The 20,406-nt window shown below is 31.1% G+C and overlaps 1 protein-coding gene, 1 long non-coding RNA gene and 1 pseudogene across 3 annotated transcripts in view; 2 read left to right on the top strand and 1 right to left on the bottom strand.

Annotated features, from left to right (window-relative positions):
- Window positions 1–20,406, bottom strand: part of LOC102672430 (basement membrane-specific heparan sulfate proteoglycan core protein-like) — a 162,749-nt gene that overhangs the window by 98,529 nt on the left and 43,814 nt on the right. Inside the window, exons 2-9 of the mRNA XM_031508247.1 lie at window positions 6,569–6,718; window positions 6,377–6,505; window positions 6,134–6,284; window positions 5,894–6,062; window positions 5,575–5,735; window positions 5,070–5,219; window positions 4,471–4,680; window positions 4,168–4,284 (exon numbers count right to left, since the gene is read on the bottom strand). Coding sequence (XP_031364107.1) covers window positions 4,168–4,284; window positions 4,471–4,680; window positions 5,070–5,219; window positions 5,575–5,735; window positions 5,894–6,062; window positions 6,134–6,284; window positions 6,377–6,505; window positions 6,569–6,718 — 1,237 coding nt within the window. The remainder of the gene's footprint in view (window positions 1–4,167; window positions 4,285–4,470; window positions 4,681–5,069; window positions 5,220–5,574; window positions 5,736–5,893; window positions 6,063–6,133; window positions 6,285–6,376; window positions 6,506–6,568; window positions 6,719–20,406) is intronic.
- LOC102672181 lies at window positions 11,927–17,718 on the top strand. 2 transcript variants are annotated; one of them, XR_420564.2, is made up of 4 exons: window positions 11,927–12,505; window positions 15,233–15,429; window positions 16,041–16,316; window positions 16,792–17,718. It is a non-coding gene; the product is annotated as an uncharacterized LOC102672181 (long non-coding RNA). The 2 variants fall into 2 exon arrangements; XR_004149668.1 differs by lacking the exon at window positions 11,927–12,505 and adding an exon at window positions 13,771–14,390 and having other exon boundaries at window positions 14,804–15,429.
- On the top strand, window positions 18,491–20,352 carry LOC116184980 (annotated as a pseudogene).

Below are 20,406 nucleotides of genomic sequence, written 5' to 3' on the forward strand. Positions count from 1 at the left end.
TGTATCATTTTCGTTTATCTAATTAACGTTGTCGTTATTGCCGCTGCTAAGTGTGCTGGGGTCAAAAATGACTCACGCCATCTGATCGCGAGGATTAATCGGTACGTGGTTATATTTATCTTGGCGAACGATTCGAGGCAACAACATTTGCACAGGGTGTTCGAAAAAACGATCTCGAATCGGGGACTGTTGCTGTATGACGTGGAAAATATCGAAGGTTGAGCAATCGTCCATCGATCCGCTCGTAATTATAACGGTCAACTTTGTTGGAGCAACCTTGAAGAAATCTGATAAATCGATTCTGGCGCTGTTCCAACCATAACAGGTGATCGAATCATCCCGAACTGGATATAAATCAACGTTTTGGTGTAAACTGTTCGGTAATTTCTTTGGAATTCGTTCGCAATATAATGTCGTCGCAACAATTTTAAAATATTTTCATTGATGATAAAAAATAGAGAGCATTGGAGGAAGCGAAAAATTGAGCATAAAAATTTCTCCATTCACGGGAGATAAAATTTGGTTTCAAGCATAAAAATGGAAGAATTAATTTTTAATTTGTTTTTCTCTCTCGTGCTCAACGAAAAGAAAAATTAATGGAGATCTGAGAATTTTTCATTTATTAGGCGTTGTTTCACGATTAAGAATAATTTATCGATCTATAATGTATGTATAATATTGGAGAAATTGTTGGATTTGAAATTCGTAAAACATCGAATTGCGTTCAGTTTTACGATCACCTTTTGATGTTGAGTTGACGTTGATGTATTATGTTCCTGCTAAGTATCGGTATATTACACACGGTCATTATCTAACTATCGAGTGGATAATCCTGCAGATATGGTCTACAAACAACGGCAGTACTCTATAGGGTGGTTGAGTTTTATCTGGAAATTATCTTCGAAATTATGATTTTAAAAGAATATTATTACGTATGATAATTACGTGTAATAAGAAATGGTCAAAAAAATTGATGTTTTAAAAAGAATTTATTTGATTCTTCTCAGATCCTTCTTAATTCTTAATAAATTAAAAAAAAAAAAGAAAAGAAAAATATTTTCAAGAAAGAAGACATTTACAAAATCTTGATTCGACGAAATTACATTCCGATTTCTAAATTCGATCTAATCCATTAAACACGACGAATATATGGCGTCATTCTCGATAACATATAAACCTCGAAAAATAAGAGAGAGAGAAAGAGACTATTACCTATCTCTACACTTCATCTATCCAATAGAAAATTTTAAAAAAAAGGATATTAAATTACAGAATTTCCCGGTATACGGTAATCAAACTTCAAACTCGAATCAATGAAACTCGGTGGCAAACTAAAGCTCAACACCCTCCTCACCCCTCCCCGGTATATATAACAAAGGGCAAAATATCGACGACGAGGTTGTAACTCGGTGTCACCAGGTGACATCCTTTTCGTAACCCTAATAAATATCCCAGAACCGCCACCATTTTCAACCGCCGCCGCCACCAGCGCTCATTATCGATTAAGGGGGAAAAAGTAAAGGCAACAACCGCTTACAAATTCATCCCGGCATGATGATGCAGCACCGGTTGCCGCATAGATGAGCTACGTCTTTTTTACACACACAGTATATATGTATATATATATATACACGACCAGGTGGAGAGGACGCAGCTGAATAATGTCCTGGGACAGCAGGGGTTGACGTTTGTCGTGGCGGTGCCTAGCGTGCCGTCGTTCCACCTACCAGCCTAACGTAAGCCTTTCCCCCCCTCCACGTTCCGCTACACCGAAGCCTCGTTTTCCGCCTTCCAACCAACGCTGGGTTCATCCCAAGCCCACCAACGCTCATAATTGTCCCCGTCCGAGTTGGCATATCGCGGAAGCAGCCAGGGGGGAGCACGAAAGTGGTTATGCGCATTCCTATCCACTGTGGAGGATAGGTGGTGGTGGTGGTGGTGATGGTGAGTGAGTGAGAGATGAGAGGTGGAGGGTCATCGATAGCGATGGCCTCAAGGAGGATGAAAGGAACGCGATGATCAAGAAAGAAATCGGTTTGATATTCATAGAAGTCGAGTGTTGTATTTTGCAAAAATGTTTGTTGTAAGTGGGGTTTAATGGTAGATATAGAATAGAGTTACCAAGCTTCTTTGGAGACTTAAGTTAACTTAAGATCTATGGAGGATTGTAGAAGTAAGAAATTTTGAAAGGTTGAGATACAAAGAGATTGGAGAGAGTAACAAGCTTTGAAAGATTATTCGAGAACGAATGACTATTTAAGGAAGTTTTTAGGGGTATTTAGAGTATTAAAGTTTGAAAAACTTATTTTAAGGAGAGTTACTTGGGGTGCCAGGATTTAAAACTTAACTAAGTTCAAACTTAAGGGATGGTTATTAGAGTATAGAGCTTTAAAAGTGAGATTTCAAGGAAGGTTACTAGAGTACCAAGCTTTGGAAACTTGAATTAAGATTCATGAAGGATTACTTTTAGAGTACCAAAAACCTATGTTAAGATTACCAAGCTTTGAAAAGCCAAGTTAAAATTTAAGGAAAGTAACTAGAGTATTTACCAACTTTGAAAATTTAAGTTTATACTAACTATAAAACTAATATTAAATTTATTATAAAAAAAAAGATTCAAAGTATAAATCCAAAAATTAAAATTTCGAAAAACCACTAACATGAATTCGAATGTACTTCGAAGATACGAGACGATATTCTGAAAAGATCACGATATGGAGAGGTCGAATACCCATCGCTAGTAATGAGAGGATAAGGTCGATGGTTTCACAACGGTTGAATACTTGAATATTGATTAAGCATGCACATCGCGATTACTGGAAGCAGTAAAAGCGCTGGGCTGCGTGTCTATAGATATTTATAAGAAATGTTGCTTTATCCCTGTCTCTTTTTTCGTTCTACAACCAGGAAGAATGTCAAGCCGAAGATGTACAATCAGATCGGACCATGTTTCGTCTACAATCAAACTTTCGAGGATTTAACCTTAGGCTTATTGTTCGTGATCTGGCCTACTTTCTGGTCTCTTTCAAACGATGAATTTAATATCCTTTGTTGCGTTTCTAGACCTCGCATAGATGACGTACACTCTATTAGCCGAGAGTAATTCTGATCGAGAAACTTGACAAGATTCAGCCTTTCTCGACTTGCCCATTTGTAAATGGCAATTGATACTAGAGGTTTATACTTTGATTTAATCTGAAATGTGTTAGAATAATATAAATAGAGAATTAGTTTGAGGACAACAGTTGTAAACTGTTGCTTCTTCTAATTCTTTTTTTTTTTCTATTTCTTTTATCTATTTCTTTTCTATTTCTCTTATCTTTATTCCCTTAATTTTTTTTTCTCACTTATCAAATGAATATTATTTAGATGAAAATTTAATTACACAAATAAATAGATAATAGAATGATCCATTTTATATATATACGAAAATATTTTCATAACTTCGTGATAAAAAATAGCCTATGGTAAAAATGATCGGCAACTTTATGATTCAATCTAGAATCACTAATTTTTATAACAGACTTGGTGACACGCCATGCTTACAAAAAATTCGCGTTCCAGCATCACGTGACCGACTTCCGTGACCGTTGACATAATCATCCGCCTCTCAACGGCGAAAAAAACGCGGTAAAACAGAGCGGAAGGGGAAAAGCCCTCGAGTTTTGAATATTCAGTAGGTATATTCTGGTAGACTTCCACCTGACCCTTTTTTCGTGGGAAAAATCGACGTTCTGGCTTGTCTTTCGCGTTGTTTCATGTCTCCGATTTTTTGACGATCAGCGATATTACTCATAATTAGTTACTGATCAAATAAAAACAAAGATATCCAAAATAAATCTGATACGTGGTAGAAATCTCGATTTAATACATCGATAAAACAGTTTTACAGTCCACGGACGAAACGAGTTAAATTATTTATCGATAGAGCAGATCAGTCGATAATTAAGTCTTCGAAGGTAAGATACACGGTCGGTAAAAACGAAAAGTAGATACCTATATTTTCCCTAAATGATAAGTAACGTGTTTTAACAATGCAATTTAACAATCGATTTTGTTTTTTTTTTAAATTTGAAATAACAATCGACTGTTGTAAGTTGGGAAATGTTTGTCACGACTTTTACATACGAAAAATAAAGTTGTTAATAATAGAAAAAAATAACTTACCAGGATAGCTGCAGTCATGTTCGTCACTCCCATCATCACATTCTTTTATGAAATTACATCGATGCGATGCGAGTATACACCTAGATACGTCACAGGCAAATTCTCCAGGACTGCATCCTATAAAATCAATCAATTCGTAACTTTCTAATCATCAAAATTATTAACTTTTTTTGAAAATAAAAAATATGAAGAAAAAAAAAAGATTTAACGTATAATAAAAGTTCAATTTTATATACAATTCTATGTACAAAAATGTAATTGTGAGCAAGCATTATGTAATTGTAAGCATTAGACAACCTATACCTGGATGGGGACAACCAACTTCATCATCGCCATCATCGCAGTCCTTGACGCCGTCACATTTCTGTACAGAGCATATGTAACGACTTTCATCGCTGCAACGAACAGTGTCATCGGCGCGACATTTGCTTAATTTTACTCCTTCAATATCTTCCTCCTTTTTAATTTCCTTAGTTATTTCTTCATAAAATTCTGTGATATTCTCGCTGACATCTATTGTTTCGATGATTAGGACAGTCGGAAGTAGCGTAATATCGAAGCGAAGATTAGCAGGATGAATATAAATTATAAACATAAAGAGAGAAAATAAATATATATGAAAAAAATATCATGACAATAATGGAGTTTATGTAATTGTAAAATTAAAATTGCAAAATTAAAATTGTAAAATTAAAATACGTAATCATTCTATCCTTTTGATAAAAGATTGATAAAAAAAAAAAAAGAAAAAAAACATGCAATAAAATTAATTACAAATGAATATATAATAATACAAGTGATCAATATGATGTAATATTGTACACTATTAGAAATATACAATTGTATACATATTTACAGATGTCAGATGATTTGATTTTGAATTTTGATCTACTACTACTTACGTGTCGTTGTTTCAGGACAACCTTCTTCGTCAGAACCATCCTTACAGTTAGGAATCCCATCGCATCGCCATTCGACCAGCACGCATGTACCATCTTTACACCTTATCTCGGTCGATTGGTCGCATTCCGGTTCCTCTATCTCTTCTCCAACTAATTGTGTGTGTATCGTGTATGGGTGTATATATAGAATCACCGAATGGATAAAATAATGCAACAAAAAAATATCAAAAAAGAAAAGATAAACGAAAATTTGAACATAATGGAGAAAAATAAAATCTAATCGTAAACATTATCAAAGCGAGAAGTAGTACTTTACATGCAGATCAAGAGTATGAAAAAAGGGCTGATCGATTCTTCCAAATTCATGTACTTCCAAATAATCATCCATCTTATTTTAAGAAGATTCTTCCGTTCCAGATAATCGATTTACAGATGATAGAAGAGAATTCGAAGTCTTCGAGGAGGAATCGATCATTTCCACGTCACTCGAATAATTTCAACTTGCCTTGGAATACTCTAAACGAGAATTCTTCTGGTCGAACTTGGACGTTGCCCAACGAATGCAAGTGCAGCTGTTGCTCTATGACGTTTCGCACTTCCATCTCATCCGTGAACGTCGAACCGATGTCTAGGGTAACTTGTGACGTGAAGCTGTCGGACGTTGGCCTGAACAATAAAGAGAAATCGTTATCGTTCCATAAATACCTGCTATGTTGAATCATTTCGATTCAGCATATCAAGATATATTCTTCGTTTTCAAAAAAGTAGACTGGTACTTTTTTTCGGAATATTATCTTCTAAATGTATAATTATATTGTACTCACGAAATTTTAATAACGTTGGCATGATGATTTTCATTAGGAATATAACGATTCAACAACTCTTCCAAAGGTTGAGTTAGGTTGCCACTTAGCTCCTTGTACTCTCTGCTATTCCTATCCACATACTCTCTTCTGAACGGTTCTCCAACTATCAAGGTTATTCTATAATATTCTGCAAAATCATAGCCAGAAGTTAATAAAAATTCCAATTAGATAAATGACAATGAAATACTAATTGTTTACTTCTCTCTTCTCTGATTGGTACAATATTGTGCAACCGCGTATCATCAGCACTGCCCTCCATTTCTCCAGATCCAGCAAGATCTTCGTCGTCGGTGTTTCCAAAATTTGCTGATTCTCTTCGACCTTCAGCTGCATTTCCAACTTCATTGTCCTAACATCAATGATATTTGTTAAATATTAGTATTTATTTGTTATTGGAATTGAAAATTTAGATTAGGTTAAATTAGATTAATGAAAACTGACCTCATCAGCTTCGACTTCGAATTCATCTGCAGTATCGTGGGCTGATTTTTCCAAATATTCGTCATCATTGGATTCAACGAGAGGATCGTTATCCAATTCATTGTCCGCGTTGTTTTTTCCAGGTTCTGTTAAAATACAGCGATTTCAACGATAATACTAAAATTTATTGTTAAGGGATAGAACAAATTATTTACTTTCAGTAGAAGTAGATGTTGTTGGATTGAAAAAATCTAAAAATCCTCTTCTTAACCTGTGAAGTATGGAGTCTTGTTGGCGTGTCTCGATCAAAGGTATCTCGTCTAAAGATTGCTTGCCATCTTGATCAAATACTAGGTCGTCATTCTGCGAAAAAAGGAACTTACATATAATATCATTCTTCTTAACTTCAGCAAGCATCCATAGAGATGGGCTCCAATAATTTTTTAATTAATGTGACAAACATCATTCTTTAATCTTTAGAGGTGATTATAAATTATTAGATTTATTTGAAAAACAAAGTACATTAGTAATATAAGAATGTCCTGACGAAAATAGATAGAAAATTAAAAAATTGGTAAACAAAAATTAATTAAAATTTATTTAAAAAAGAAACAAAACTCTATTTCTATCAAAATTAAACTATATATAATTTAATGAACAAATCTCAATCGAACATTTTTTAGCATCATTTTTAGAATTATCTTTTTTCTGAACATCCAATATATATGAATTACACATCATGAATATCTTTATAAATATTTATAAGATATCTTACGCAAAATGTCTCATGTCAAAGTACCTTTCCAGTTCTTTAAATATTAAAAGATTGAAAAGAAAACAACATTATGAATAAACAACGATATTTTAAAGAAAACAGACGTTACAAACGAGAACATTTGGTGCAGTCAACGTACAAGTCAAATCTATCGAGTATATCTCGAATATAGAGTATATCTCGAATATCGAGTATATCTCGAATATCGACTATATCTCGAATATCGACTATATCTCGAATATCGACTATATCTCGATGTATCGCGTAGTGTGCTCACGTGCGACTCATAAAGAACCAATTCTCACCTAAACACGCGATATAAATTCAGGATTGGCCGCCCATTCGACCGGCCGTGATTCGGCCAGGATTCGACATCGTGGGTCAACGACGTCTCTTCTCCTCAAGGAACAACACGATACACGTATACACATATAGAGCGAGAAAAAAGAAAGAGAGAACATTGGTTGGTCGAGATAAAGTATCGTTACGCGAGAAAACGACTGACGAGCTTATGCAACTCGGCACCCGTGTCGATATTACGACTACGAGGCGAATAACAAACCCAATGTTTCCCACGAATCTATACGTGACGAATCAAATGTTAATCTTCCAATGTACGTAAGATCTCTTTTCTTTGATACTTTTGCATTTGAAAAGGTTTCATGTTTTGAGCTATATTGAATACCTTCGAATGTATCAGAATTTCTTTCTTTGGATACTTTATTTAAAAAAGCTAGATTTTTTTGAATATTCTTTGTTCGATCTTCCATTTTTCCAAAATAATTTTTTATTTTTATTGAAAAAAATTTGTAAATATTTCATTTAATTTTTTTTTTAAAGTATCCTTTATTTTTTATATCTTTTTATATTTCAGTTTTATGGGATATTTGATTATTGAATTTATAATTTAAAAAATATTGGAAAATGTAAGAATAAAATATTGAAATATCATTTAATTACAAACTTCAAGAATCCATTATGATATATTAATGACAAATAAAAATCCTATCTACTAGATTCACCAGAATTACTATAGAGAATCATACAATCCCTTGCTGTTTCCATGTTTAGAACATGATGACTTGGAATTTATATTTAGGATAAAAACGAACACTTGCGAGAAAATAAAAGTTAGAGAAACATCTGGAGACAATTATCAAGACAACTCACGTTATGAATCGAAAAATTGATTGAAAATAAAACAATTTCATATCTACCTTTAAAGTTTTTGAAAGTTATTCTAATTTTATTAATCCAAATTCTAATTTCTTTATACATAAAAAAAATCTAAATCATATAAGATTATATTTAAACATTCGTAATTTTTCAGGCAATAATTTTCAAAAATTAAAATTCATTCCTTAAACAATTTCTTCAATTCATTTCAAAAATAATACAGCTTTTTTTTTTAATTATCTCACATTTTATCGATTCCATTAACAAATACTCAACAAATACTCAATATAACTCGTACTAACCTCACTGCCATTCTCTTAACATCGTGGCGCGACAACACGTGGCATCCGTTTTGTGGCGCCCAATCAGTGTTGAAAAGCATGATCCAGCAAAAACCAGCCATCTGGCGGATCTTGCTAATCGCGATTAATATCTCGGGTGTCGCGTTTCCTTGCGAACGAGATGATGTTTGACCACGTGACCGGAAGCGCATACGCCACTTCCTGCTTATAAACGATATCAAACTGATTTCTAATCGATTTCCAATGCTTTCATTTAGTGCTAAAATGATGATACGAAATAATAAGGAAAAATAAAAAGGAATATTATTCATAAACGGCGAAACCGTTTATGATACATTTATTTTTTAACATACGAGAGGAAATGAAACTTTGAGGTTCATTTAAGCAAAATTACCTAGGTTAAGGATTTCACTTCCGCGTACAAAATGGTACACGCGTGGGTAGGGGGATCGACGTAACGTTACGTAACTGAGAACAAAAAATTTCATAGAGGATAATGACACGAATGTCGACTCATTAATTCTCTAGTTAAAATTAGTTTTAAGCTTCAACGATTTGCAATTTTCTGGTGAAAGAACGGTTTATTTTTGTAAATGATTGATGAATAGCTGGTAATATGTAATGAAACATGGATCGTTTCGATCGATTCCATAGAATTGATAAAACCGAATCGTAAAGATATATTATTAGTATTATTAGAGATAGATAAGCTGCGAGATATATTATCTGCCTTTTGCCAATCACATATCTGGAACACGTAAGACTTGTCTTAAAGAAAATGAACATTTTTTCGTTACGTATTAACTTTTCTTACAAGGCTGACGAAATTTATTTAATGGAATTTATGAGATTACTAGATCGTGGAAATTTAGATAAGAAGATATCGGGAAATATTTGTTCATGATCAATGATAATGCGAAATCATATGTTTAACAATTAAGATTTACTGTTCCCTGTTATCTCGTTGTAATATCAATGGCAAAAAAAATTTACACAAAGAAAATTAAAAGACTTACTTGTGGTAACTGAAACAATTTTTTCATGCAGCTTCTTCAACATTCTGCTTGAAAAACTTTAAATAAACAATTATATTCTTTCGTTTAAATTTGTCATGAAATTTTGTTTTGAGGTTATATCATTTGGCTCTCTTTCTTTTTTTTTTTTAAATATGAACAGATATAAATATCGGCTCATTTTATACATGTAATTTATAAGAATGAAAAAATAGAATGGTTGAATTTTATCAAAATTTGTGAAGATAACTCGTAATCATATTAAAAATTTTACTGTTAGAGATACTGATATTAAAGATAAATTTCACTTGTGTTATTTGGCTTTTTTCTTTTTCTCTTTTTAAAATATCAATCGAAATAAATATTCGATTCACTTTACAAATGTAAATAGTAAGAATGAAAAAGATGAATGGAATTTTGTCAAGACTTGTGAAGATAATTCGTGGCCATATTAAAAACAATACTGATGTTAAAGAAACTTTGTCAGTTGAGGTTATATTGAGTCATTTGGCGCCCTATTCCATTCTCTCTTTTTGAATCAATGAATATCAATATATGTAAATGATAAAAGTGGAAAAAAAATCTGGTCAAGCTTTGTCAAGATTTGTGAAAATAACTTGTTACCATATTAGGAATGATATTAAAAATTTATACGTGAGAAAGAAGAGTTATTTGGACAGAATATTTAAAATTATTGTATGAATGAAGAGATCACCCAAGATTTTACGACGTACTTGAATTCCTACGATAATTCCAATTAAATAAATTTAATCATCTAATTAGGACTGATTTCTTTTGTTAAACTATTTAATCTAAAGAAGAAAGAAAGGAAAAGAGAAATATGTAAGTACCATCTATTTTCAAAAATTTAGTCAAAAAATCGAAGAAAATGAAGTTAGGTCGATTAAGACTCGTTTCCATGAGAGCAAAGAAAATGGAGAAGGTAAGAGACAAAACTTTGTTATTCCAGCCAAGTTTTACACGGGATTCCCGAGCTAAGTCCACTCTATGATCCTTTCACGACAACTACGTGCTCATACTTCGACAAAACACAGGCCCCTCACGCTGTCCGAAATCCTTAAAATGCATGGGAAATACGTGTCGGCGCAGTTTAAGTGGCCAACGGGAAATTCATCCTCGAAACTTCCACTATGGCGAATATCGAACCGCTTCGATCAACTTGTCAATATCCTTGATCAATTTTCTTGCACTTTTCTATTATCTTCTAATCAGCTGATCAATTATGAACGTTTACGTATTTTATAATTTAATAATATTAAATTCTTGTATTAAATAGCAATAGACAAACATTATTCTTGATAGTAATAACGATTATGAATATTATTATCTTATTTTTTTTGAATATTTGTTTTATTTGAAATTTGTTTTATTGAAAAAAAAAAATTCTAATTTCATATTAAAATATTCTCAATCATTTACATATTATTCGAATATATACAATATACAAAGATTAATTATAAATTAAACGAAATTATCAGACGAATTTCGAAAAACATCCAAATTTCAAGATTTCGAGAAAAAAGAAAAATATTGCAAAAACAGGTCGATCAACAAGATACATGAAAGACAGAAGAGAGAGATACAGATAAACGAGGTCGTTAAACCTGGTGCAAAAATGAGTCCAGACCGATGACTCACCGGAGAACTGGTCCCGAAAAAAATAAGTGAGCGCGTCTGCATATCGTTAAACCAATGCCGTGCAGTTTGCACGCACGTGTTGATTGCATAACACGAGAACACTGCCTCTGATTCGATTCACCACTCGAAATTTCTGATTTTGAAATAGAAATAGTAATATAGATTTTTTGATTTTGATTACTTCTTTTCTAAATATATATATCGAAGATGAAAAATAATAGATATTGGAAAAATAATCAAACGATAATTTTAACATGAGCTTAATTGTGAGGTTAAACGATGTTGGAGAATATTTGGTAATTATAAATTCATTCTTTTAAGCAAGCCTTAGTCAAATGATATAATTTTGTTATTTCGAATATGGATTCAGAAGTTGAATCTTGAAATTCTAGATCTTTTGGTTACTTTTGGACCATTGGATTTTAAATTAAATTTTATTCACTTTTAAAATATTTTTGAATTTCAGATTTTTTTTACAAATCCTTTTAATCTTTAAATTCTTAGATATTTAAATTTCTGGATCTTTTGAATTAAAATTTAATGCCAAATTCAAACTTCGAAGCACTTTCATTTATATTTATTTATCTTTTCATCTATATCTATTCACTTGATACATTCGTTTACACTTCGTTTCAAGACTAACATAAAAGGTACATACTACACATCATATAGAAAAATCCTCTTTGATCGTCAGGATCACTATGTTCCTTCCAATCGCTCTTTCTTCTTTTCTCTCAAAGGTCAAGATTCAACACGTATGGAGGAGTAAGAAATCCTCCAATTTAAGGGACTTTCAGGGGCTTCAACTTAACGAAAATATACGCGCTAGCGAGCTAGATGGCGCTGCAGTCAAGTACACCTTTTCTCGAAGGGAGAAGGGCTACGAGGTCGATCGTCTTTTGTCTTAAGCCGCTCTATATTAATGTGAAGAACATGCCATGTCGAAGCAGGTTACCGTGGGAGGATGGCCGTGGACGGTTAGGCGTGGAAAAGAGGGCTGTCAGCACGTAGAATACTAAACAGCAGCGAACCTGAGGCTGCATAGGTGGCGCTAGTCTCATTCGACCAAGCCTTTGCATTTTAACTGCCTTTCAAGCTCGAGAAAAGACCTCGTGCAGATTTTTGGCAGACAGTAACTTTGGATAGCTACTCTGTACATGTGTTTGTTGCGAAAGAAACAGAATTATGATCTCTTGAAGGAAGATACATAGTGTCAGGTGTTGAGGTTAGTAATATTTATAACATAATTAGCCTTTGAATAATATTTGAATTGAATTTCAATTTCTTACATGAGTTATAAGTTATGAGAGCTACGGAATGATACATTGTGATATTTAGAAATTTATATAAATTTGCATTTTTAAGAATATTATCACGCATTTAGGTTAGATTCTCTAAGTCACTGTATATTATACATTATACAAATATTAACACTTTTGATCAACTCTAGTTCTTCAATCTTTAAAAATATGAAAATTTCCATTGAGTTGACAAAAATCTGTATTAGCAAGATAAAATGCAAGTTTTAATCAATTGTTACACTGTTATGTTATATTTTGATTTTTAGAATCGAATTTTCAAGATTTTTTTCATATTTTGTATAATAATTTAGTTAAATCCTATTTTTGGGACATCTTCTTAATCTTTCTCTTCAAAAAAAATTCTATTATTCTATATATAATTCTATTATTGAGAGTAAAAGAATCCTAACCTCAAATTTCTCGTTTGCGATTGAATCAACTTGTGTCACGTGTTGATTCTCATGCCATAAACCGAACAAGGGGACGCGATAAGATCGAAAAAAAGAAACTAGAGATCATCTTATACGAACTTTTATATCTCCTAGAACGTGAAAAAGACGAATGCTACGGGCAATCCTCTTGGAAGGGTGAAATTGCGGAAATCACACATTTCGACTTTCCGACAGAAACGTTCCAACCCTCGGGCTACGATCACTCACGCGTCGAAAACGTTCGAAAAACTGAACTATACTATCGTGAAAGAATTAAAGAGAATGAAGAAAAAAAAAAGAAAAAAAAAAAATAATAGATACACTGTCGATACAGAATTTCAAACGAACTTACTTCTTTCATTGACTCTTTTCATTCAACGTGAAGATCAACGTAAAATTGGAGATAATCGTGAATTAATTTCACAAAATGCCGATAAAATGATATTCTCTTTAGGTTAGGTTTAGCTGAAGTTTTTTCGATAGGAAGAAGTTGATATTATTTGATTATTTTAGATAATTATTATAGAAGATGTTTTAATATGTGTAGAAATTAATGATTTTTATTCTAATAACAATATCATATAATATAATGATATCTTAAAAAAAATAATTACTTTTTAATAATTTAGGAACAGAAGTATTACGAGATTTAATACATTAATGGATTTAATATCTATGATCTGAAAAAAACTGTGCTATTACGAAGTTAAAATTTTAATATTCCTTCATTGGTGTATATCTTTATTTATCTTAAAGAACTGAAGAAGAAAATATCAAAAACGAAAAAATTATAATTTTAATAATAATTTCAATACAGGTATATTATTTAACTAACAATACACTTACACTTCATCAATCTAAAGATTCTTTGAAGAAGTCACAATATTATGACAGATTAAAAGAAGATCTACAAGAATATAAGTATAATTACTTAGATTATCATTCAAGAGCACTTATCCTCATCAATAGTCTAAAGATTCTCTGAGTAAATTATCATCAAATAGAATTATCAAAAAAAAAATTTGTTACAGAGATCTCTACTCAAAAAAATAATCATATTTTTAATGGCAAACACTAATACAGCTACTTAAACTACCACTCAAGAGCTCACTTATCCTCATCAACAACTTAAAATACTCTTTAAGAAAATTAAAAAGATCAAAAAAGAACTGGATTCAAAGATTGAACAAGATCTTTAAAAGTCTATCCAAAAAAATAATTACATCTTGAATGACAAAAAGTTACTAATAAAACTACTTAGGCTACTGAAGAGCTCATTTATCTTCATTAACAATCTTTTGAGGAGGTTACAATGCTCTGACACAAAGGCAGAACTCGATTCAGAGAGATCGAACAGGCTCTCTAAAGTGCTACACAGGTTTGTTTTTACAGCAAACAAGGGAGATAGTGTGCACGCCTTCTAAACATGCCGCTTAACCACAGCTTTATCCACCCTTCTCCTCGCCCCTGAATCTCGGCCATGACTTCCTCCCTCTCCTATTTTCACCCGGTGTTCACCCCTCTGGGTGTAACCTGAGACGGTTCGACAAATTACGAGGCTCACTTAACGGCTCGTGTTCCCTGTCATTGCATTCTGAATCCAGATTCCTTTGTCTTTTATAGTATTCTTGCAACCCTAAGTTCACTATTACGAAACTGTTACGTTCAACAAGATCGTTATTCATTGTCGATAATGTATTCCAACTGTTTGTATTCTCTATAGAATGAACAATGTAACATGATCACTTTCGTAATGTTTGAATCAAAATATCCTTTTCTTTTTTTTGTTAGGTAATATGATTTCGAAAGTCAAGTTCAAATAATGATACTTTTTTTTTTATATATATTGATCAAATGTATAAAATATATTAAATTATTAATGTGTTCTATAATATTTAAAAATTTTAAAAGTTATCACAGAAAAATTTTATGAAACGTTAATTAAAATGTAAAATAATTATTATTTTCAATCATTGATCAATATAAGATATCAATAAAGAAATCGATAATCAAAATATTATTCGAGAAATTTTAATTTCGGAACACATATCTTTCTTTTTTTATTTTCAATATCTTTAATTATAATTTTTCAACTATACTTCAATTATATCTTCAATTATAAAGTCATATGACAGCGATAATCGTAAATCGACATAATGTTGAATAGAAAGTTTCATATGGCCTTCAAAAAATATGTTAATATCTTTTTTTTTCTTTTAGGAGACACAATAATTTTTAAATCTTAAATCGGAATTAATATCGGAGGAAGGCATTGAAGAACGACATCGGATGAAGCAACGATGAGTAAATACCAACGAATTCGGTTGGATGGCTCATTAATTTTCGATGAGAGTAGAGGAATCACATACGTGACATGCATGAACACATTTTTCACGCTTTTCTCCAAACACCAGGCGGTATTTTAATTCTCAATACTTTTTTGATACACGATTTTTATAACAATCAAATAAATTGTCACTTTTCTTCTTTTTATATTTAATTCATTGTATAAGTCCATTTTTAAAAAGATCAAATAGATACAATGTATTATTTTTAAGAGTCTGTATATACACAAAGATCTGATAAGAATATGAATAGAATATTAAATGATAATATAATATATTAATATTCAGAGTCTATACCATGACGAATATAAAATATTTATTATTTGCAAATATAACTATGATGAATTTTTAATATTTTTTTCAATATCCGCTAGAATATTGAAATAAATAAAATAAAATTCATCATAAAATTTCTATATTATTCTACAAACTTTTTTTATAAATTTTTCATAAATAAATTCAAATGAAACTAATTATATTCATCCACGGATCAAGAAACATTATTTTAGTTAATTACTCATTCTAGTTAGTTCAATCGATTGATAATCAATCTTACGTGATCTTCTCATCAAAATTATCAAGAATTCTTGTCACTTCAAATCAATCGATAGAATCTAAAAATAGCAGATAATTCCTAGAGAATTCAAATTAGGAATAGAGATCATTTTTTCCTGTTTTCACAGGTATTTGAGAAAGTGTTTTCTTTGAAAAATTGAAAGAGGCAAACCTTGTCCACTGAAGGCTTTAATAATAAATTTAAGTATCTCCAAGAGAGTTAAATCTTTTGGTTCAACCCTTTGAAAACATTGATGTGTTAAAAGTGATTACCTATATCGGCCATCGAGAAGAAAAACATTACACGCCAAGAGATCATCCTGATACGATTTACATGAAACGTTATGGATGTTATCTATAAGTCGTGATTTTGAACGTCCATTAACCTTAGGTGTTTAAAAAAGGTAAAAATATTAAGAATAATAGATAAAAATAATTTAAAAATATTCAGAATAAAAATAGAATATATATATATATATATATATATATATATATAAACAGCAATTTGATTGCAGTTCATTTGTGCTTGAACAAATCATTAAATTAAATCATTAAATTGTTATTCATAGTGGAAATGAAATTGATCAATTAAAAAGTTTGAAATTTTCTGAATAATTATTTAATTGATTTTAAAAATTTTAAGTTCATTTCTAAAAAGTATTATAAATTTTTCTATATTCATTATTTTTTTTTATATATTAATCAAAATATAAAAATCAAAATCTTTTTCTCGTTACAATAAATACAATTAATAAAATATTATTGGAACATACTATTGGAACTATAATCTAAATTTTTCTTATTAAAGAAACTAGCGTTAACGAAACACTATCTAAATCATTCTTTATAGCTCAATTCACAATTTAATTTTTTTTTCAGCGCGATAAATGATGGAAGAGCGGTTATAGCCTGATTTGGCGGAAAGGGAGGTGTATTTGTTCGGCGAGAGTAAACAATCCGTCTAGAGACCCATTTCCGCTTGATCGAAAATAGTCGCACGGAGAAAGGGTTGCGATGGAAAACCACAATAATCGATTTTTTAGGTTTACAAGAGAGCAACAAGAATAATGAAAGAATATTATAAAAATAAGACACAATTAGCAAAGATTCTAATTTAAGAGAGACAGGATATAATGAAATCATATAGGAAAACCAAAAAACCGCAAACATCTAAAAAGAAAAGTAAAATAATGATGAGGATAATCCATATCCTGTTGATATCGAATTTTGCCTTTATTTCAGTTCAGAGTATCCGTTGGCCAAATTAGGACAATCTTGGATATCAAATATTTGTGACTAAAAGCCGAAAATATTCCGTCCTAAATATTCACAATTTAGGAATCACGTTAACCCGAAAAAAATTAGTTTTCCCTTTTGAAACACATGGTTAATAAGCCGACCAACCGTCCATGAAGAATATTCTTGGTGAAGTTGAATTCCATTTGCCGGAAGTCTGTCGGTTCCGCCACTCTTTTCATATAAAATCAGGCTTTTATTCCATCGAAAGCTGGAGAAAATGAAGAAAAAAGAGAAAGAGAAAAGAGAAACGAAGCTGAACTTTCGCTGAAATCCGATAGCAACGTCAAAGACAATGTTTTTCATTCTTGAAACACGCACAATTACATCAGAAATATAATTATAATCGATTGCGTAATCTGATCATCCTCGAGTCGAATGCCAGTGCACGCATGACTCAAATCGTTTATTTTTGAGCTTCGTTGCGTTTTGATAAGAAAAATGTACAATGATGTTTTGGAAATCTCGTTCCTCTTAGCAGAACTCAGAAATTTTCAATTTTATGTGATTTTTTGTTAGAATGTAAAATTGATTTGTAATAATCAAAGTAATAATCAAAAATTTTTTTTTATATATAGGATTTTTATAATAGAAAGAAAATTCTTTCTGAATTTTTAAATGAAAAAAGATTTATACAAAATATATACAATTATAGCAGAAGAAGTACTAAGTTTTATTCGTTGATATTTCTGCATTCTGTTTATTGAATAATTCTGATTCTGGTCAAAGATCAAAATTTGATCGAAATATTTATTACATTTTGATTAGATTTATTAAAACTATAAAAGATAATAAAACTGAAAAAATTCTCTCATCAATTCTTATCAATTATATCAAATAAGATACATAAACGTCTCATTGAAAACAATAAAAGAATAAATATCTCTAGATTCATATTCAAAAAATTTCAAGATATACATATTCGAACTTATAATGATTTTTTTTTCTTCATTTTGTAATAAATTTATTGATTTTGACTAATCAAACATAAAAATTCGATCTATAAATATAAATATTTATTACAGTTTAATTATGATTAGATTTTTTTAAATCACTCTTTAAAAATAATGAAACTGAAATCAATTCTCATCAACCACATCAAATAAGAGAACACTTAATTAAAAACAATAAAAAAATTAATATCATTAATCCTATTTCTTACTTCCAATTTTATCCATTCTGCCTACAGTAATTTATCTTGAGTCAAAATTCAAATATTACCATTTAATCAATCTTTTAAAGGATAAATCGATTTTGAAATTGTATATCGTAATCAGCCTGAAAGAGGGTCTTCATCATACTCAATTCACACTTGTACTCCATCCCTGACTATGACGTAAACCATACTTCAGGTTCGTTCAGCTGCGGAAAATAATTTTCGGATCATGTTTCTAAAACTATTTGAGGATTGAAGAGCCTCTGCACTTCTATTTAATCCAAAATATATTAATGTTGATACAATGTGAAATATTTTTGGAAGATTCTACGGGCGAAAACAAAAGTTGGTGTATAAAAATATCGATCGAGCCTCGTTTATCAAGCTATATCGAGTAATCGAAGTTTGTGTTAGAAGCGAGACGGAAATAGGGATAAGCGAGCAAAGATGACAGAGATGAAGTGATCTCGCTTCGATTAACATAAACTTCAATCGTAACTTAACAAATAAGACTCGATCGATATCTTTCTATATCGACTTTTCTTTTCTTCTCGATACCTAAAATCGATTGTTAATAAAATGGCAACGTATATGTATTGACTTTCATTTTGTCGAGTGATTAAGAAGGAAATTCGTGAATCAAATAGATCTTGAAAAGAAAAAATGTAAAGAATTGAGTTATCTCGGTCTCGGTTATAGATGATGGCCGATTTATCGAAGAAGAAACGATTGACATTCAATATATTCGGTATCTCGAACGAGCAACGTGTATTTCTGGATAATGACTCATACCCGTTTCTCCGCCACGTGCTTTCTCCGTCCCATCGAGTCACGAATAAAAAGGAAGCTGTTCTGCTCTTACTTGTCCCTGTTGTGTGTACACACAGTGTGCCAAAAGTGAAGTCACCGCTTTATTGGATAACCGATTACCATGTAAGTTTGAATCACCAAGATAAAAAGTTATTCTCATCGTTTATTTCGCCTTTATCGATTCTGTATCTATTTCCGATCGCTGGAATTATCGATGTGTCATCTGGTTGCTCGAAATCAGAAGAAATTGCACTTTTTTTTCACGAAAGTAAATGCACGAATTAGAGATGAAAATATAAATTAAGAATGCTATTGGAAACTGAATTATGAAAGATCGATTGAGAATTTGTAGATTATCTTTCACTATTTTTAGTTATTGTATAGCAGTGTTAGAATTTTATATTACAAATTTGACTCAAAGTTAATAATTTTCACAGGTTTTTGAAATCATCCTTCATTGTTTTTCGTAATTTCATGCTCCAAGTTTGAAATATTTTGAAATAAAAACTCAGTTTAATAACTAATATATTCGATCATTTGGAAAAAATGAAATTTTTTTTTAACTTTTTAAAATTAACAAAAATAAAATCTGGTTTATATTTTATTCCTGTTCTTAAAATGTCAAACGAAACTATGCTAATCGATCTTTACTTTTTTTTTCACAATATTACGTGCATCGTCATACTTTTATGGTAAACATAAAAAATGGACACGAAATAGCCGAATAGAATCGAATAATTCTGGAGGCTAAAATGAATACAAAAATTGATATACAAAAATATAAATAGGCTATTAATCACGTTAATTAAATACGACAAAGATAGAGCTCTATCTCGTTTCATTTCATTTAATTCAAACTATTCAAAGTAATTCAAACTATTTAATCAAAGACACATATGTATACGTTTAGTTTTTTTTTCTTTTTTAATTAAAATTATTCCAAATAAAAATAATAATAAAAAGAAAAAAGCAATTTCTTCTAAAGAGATTATAATAAAGTCTCAACTAATTTTTTCATGTTCGCTTCTACAATCAACTCTCCAAAGATCGAGTGTATATAAATATCCACGTATATGTACGATCAATATATCAAGTGTAACGATACTCACACATTGTTGCGTAAGAGAGATCTAAATCGATCTTCTCGCGATCCAAAAATTATAGATCTGGCAAAAAAAAAAAAAAAATAAACACAAGAGAAAAGGAGAGCAAAATTTGAACAAGGAGAAATC

The sequence above is a fragment of the Apis dorsata genome, unplaced genomic scaffold, assembly GCF_000469605.1.
Source record: "Apis dorsata unplaced genomic scaffold, Apis dorsata 1.3 scaffold_5, whole genome shotgun sequence".
NCBI lineage: Eukaryota > Metazoa > Arthropoda > Insecta > Hymenoptera > Apidae > Apis > Apis dorsata.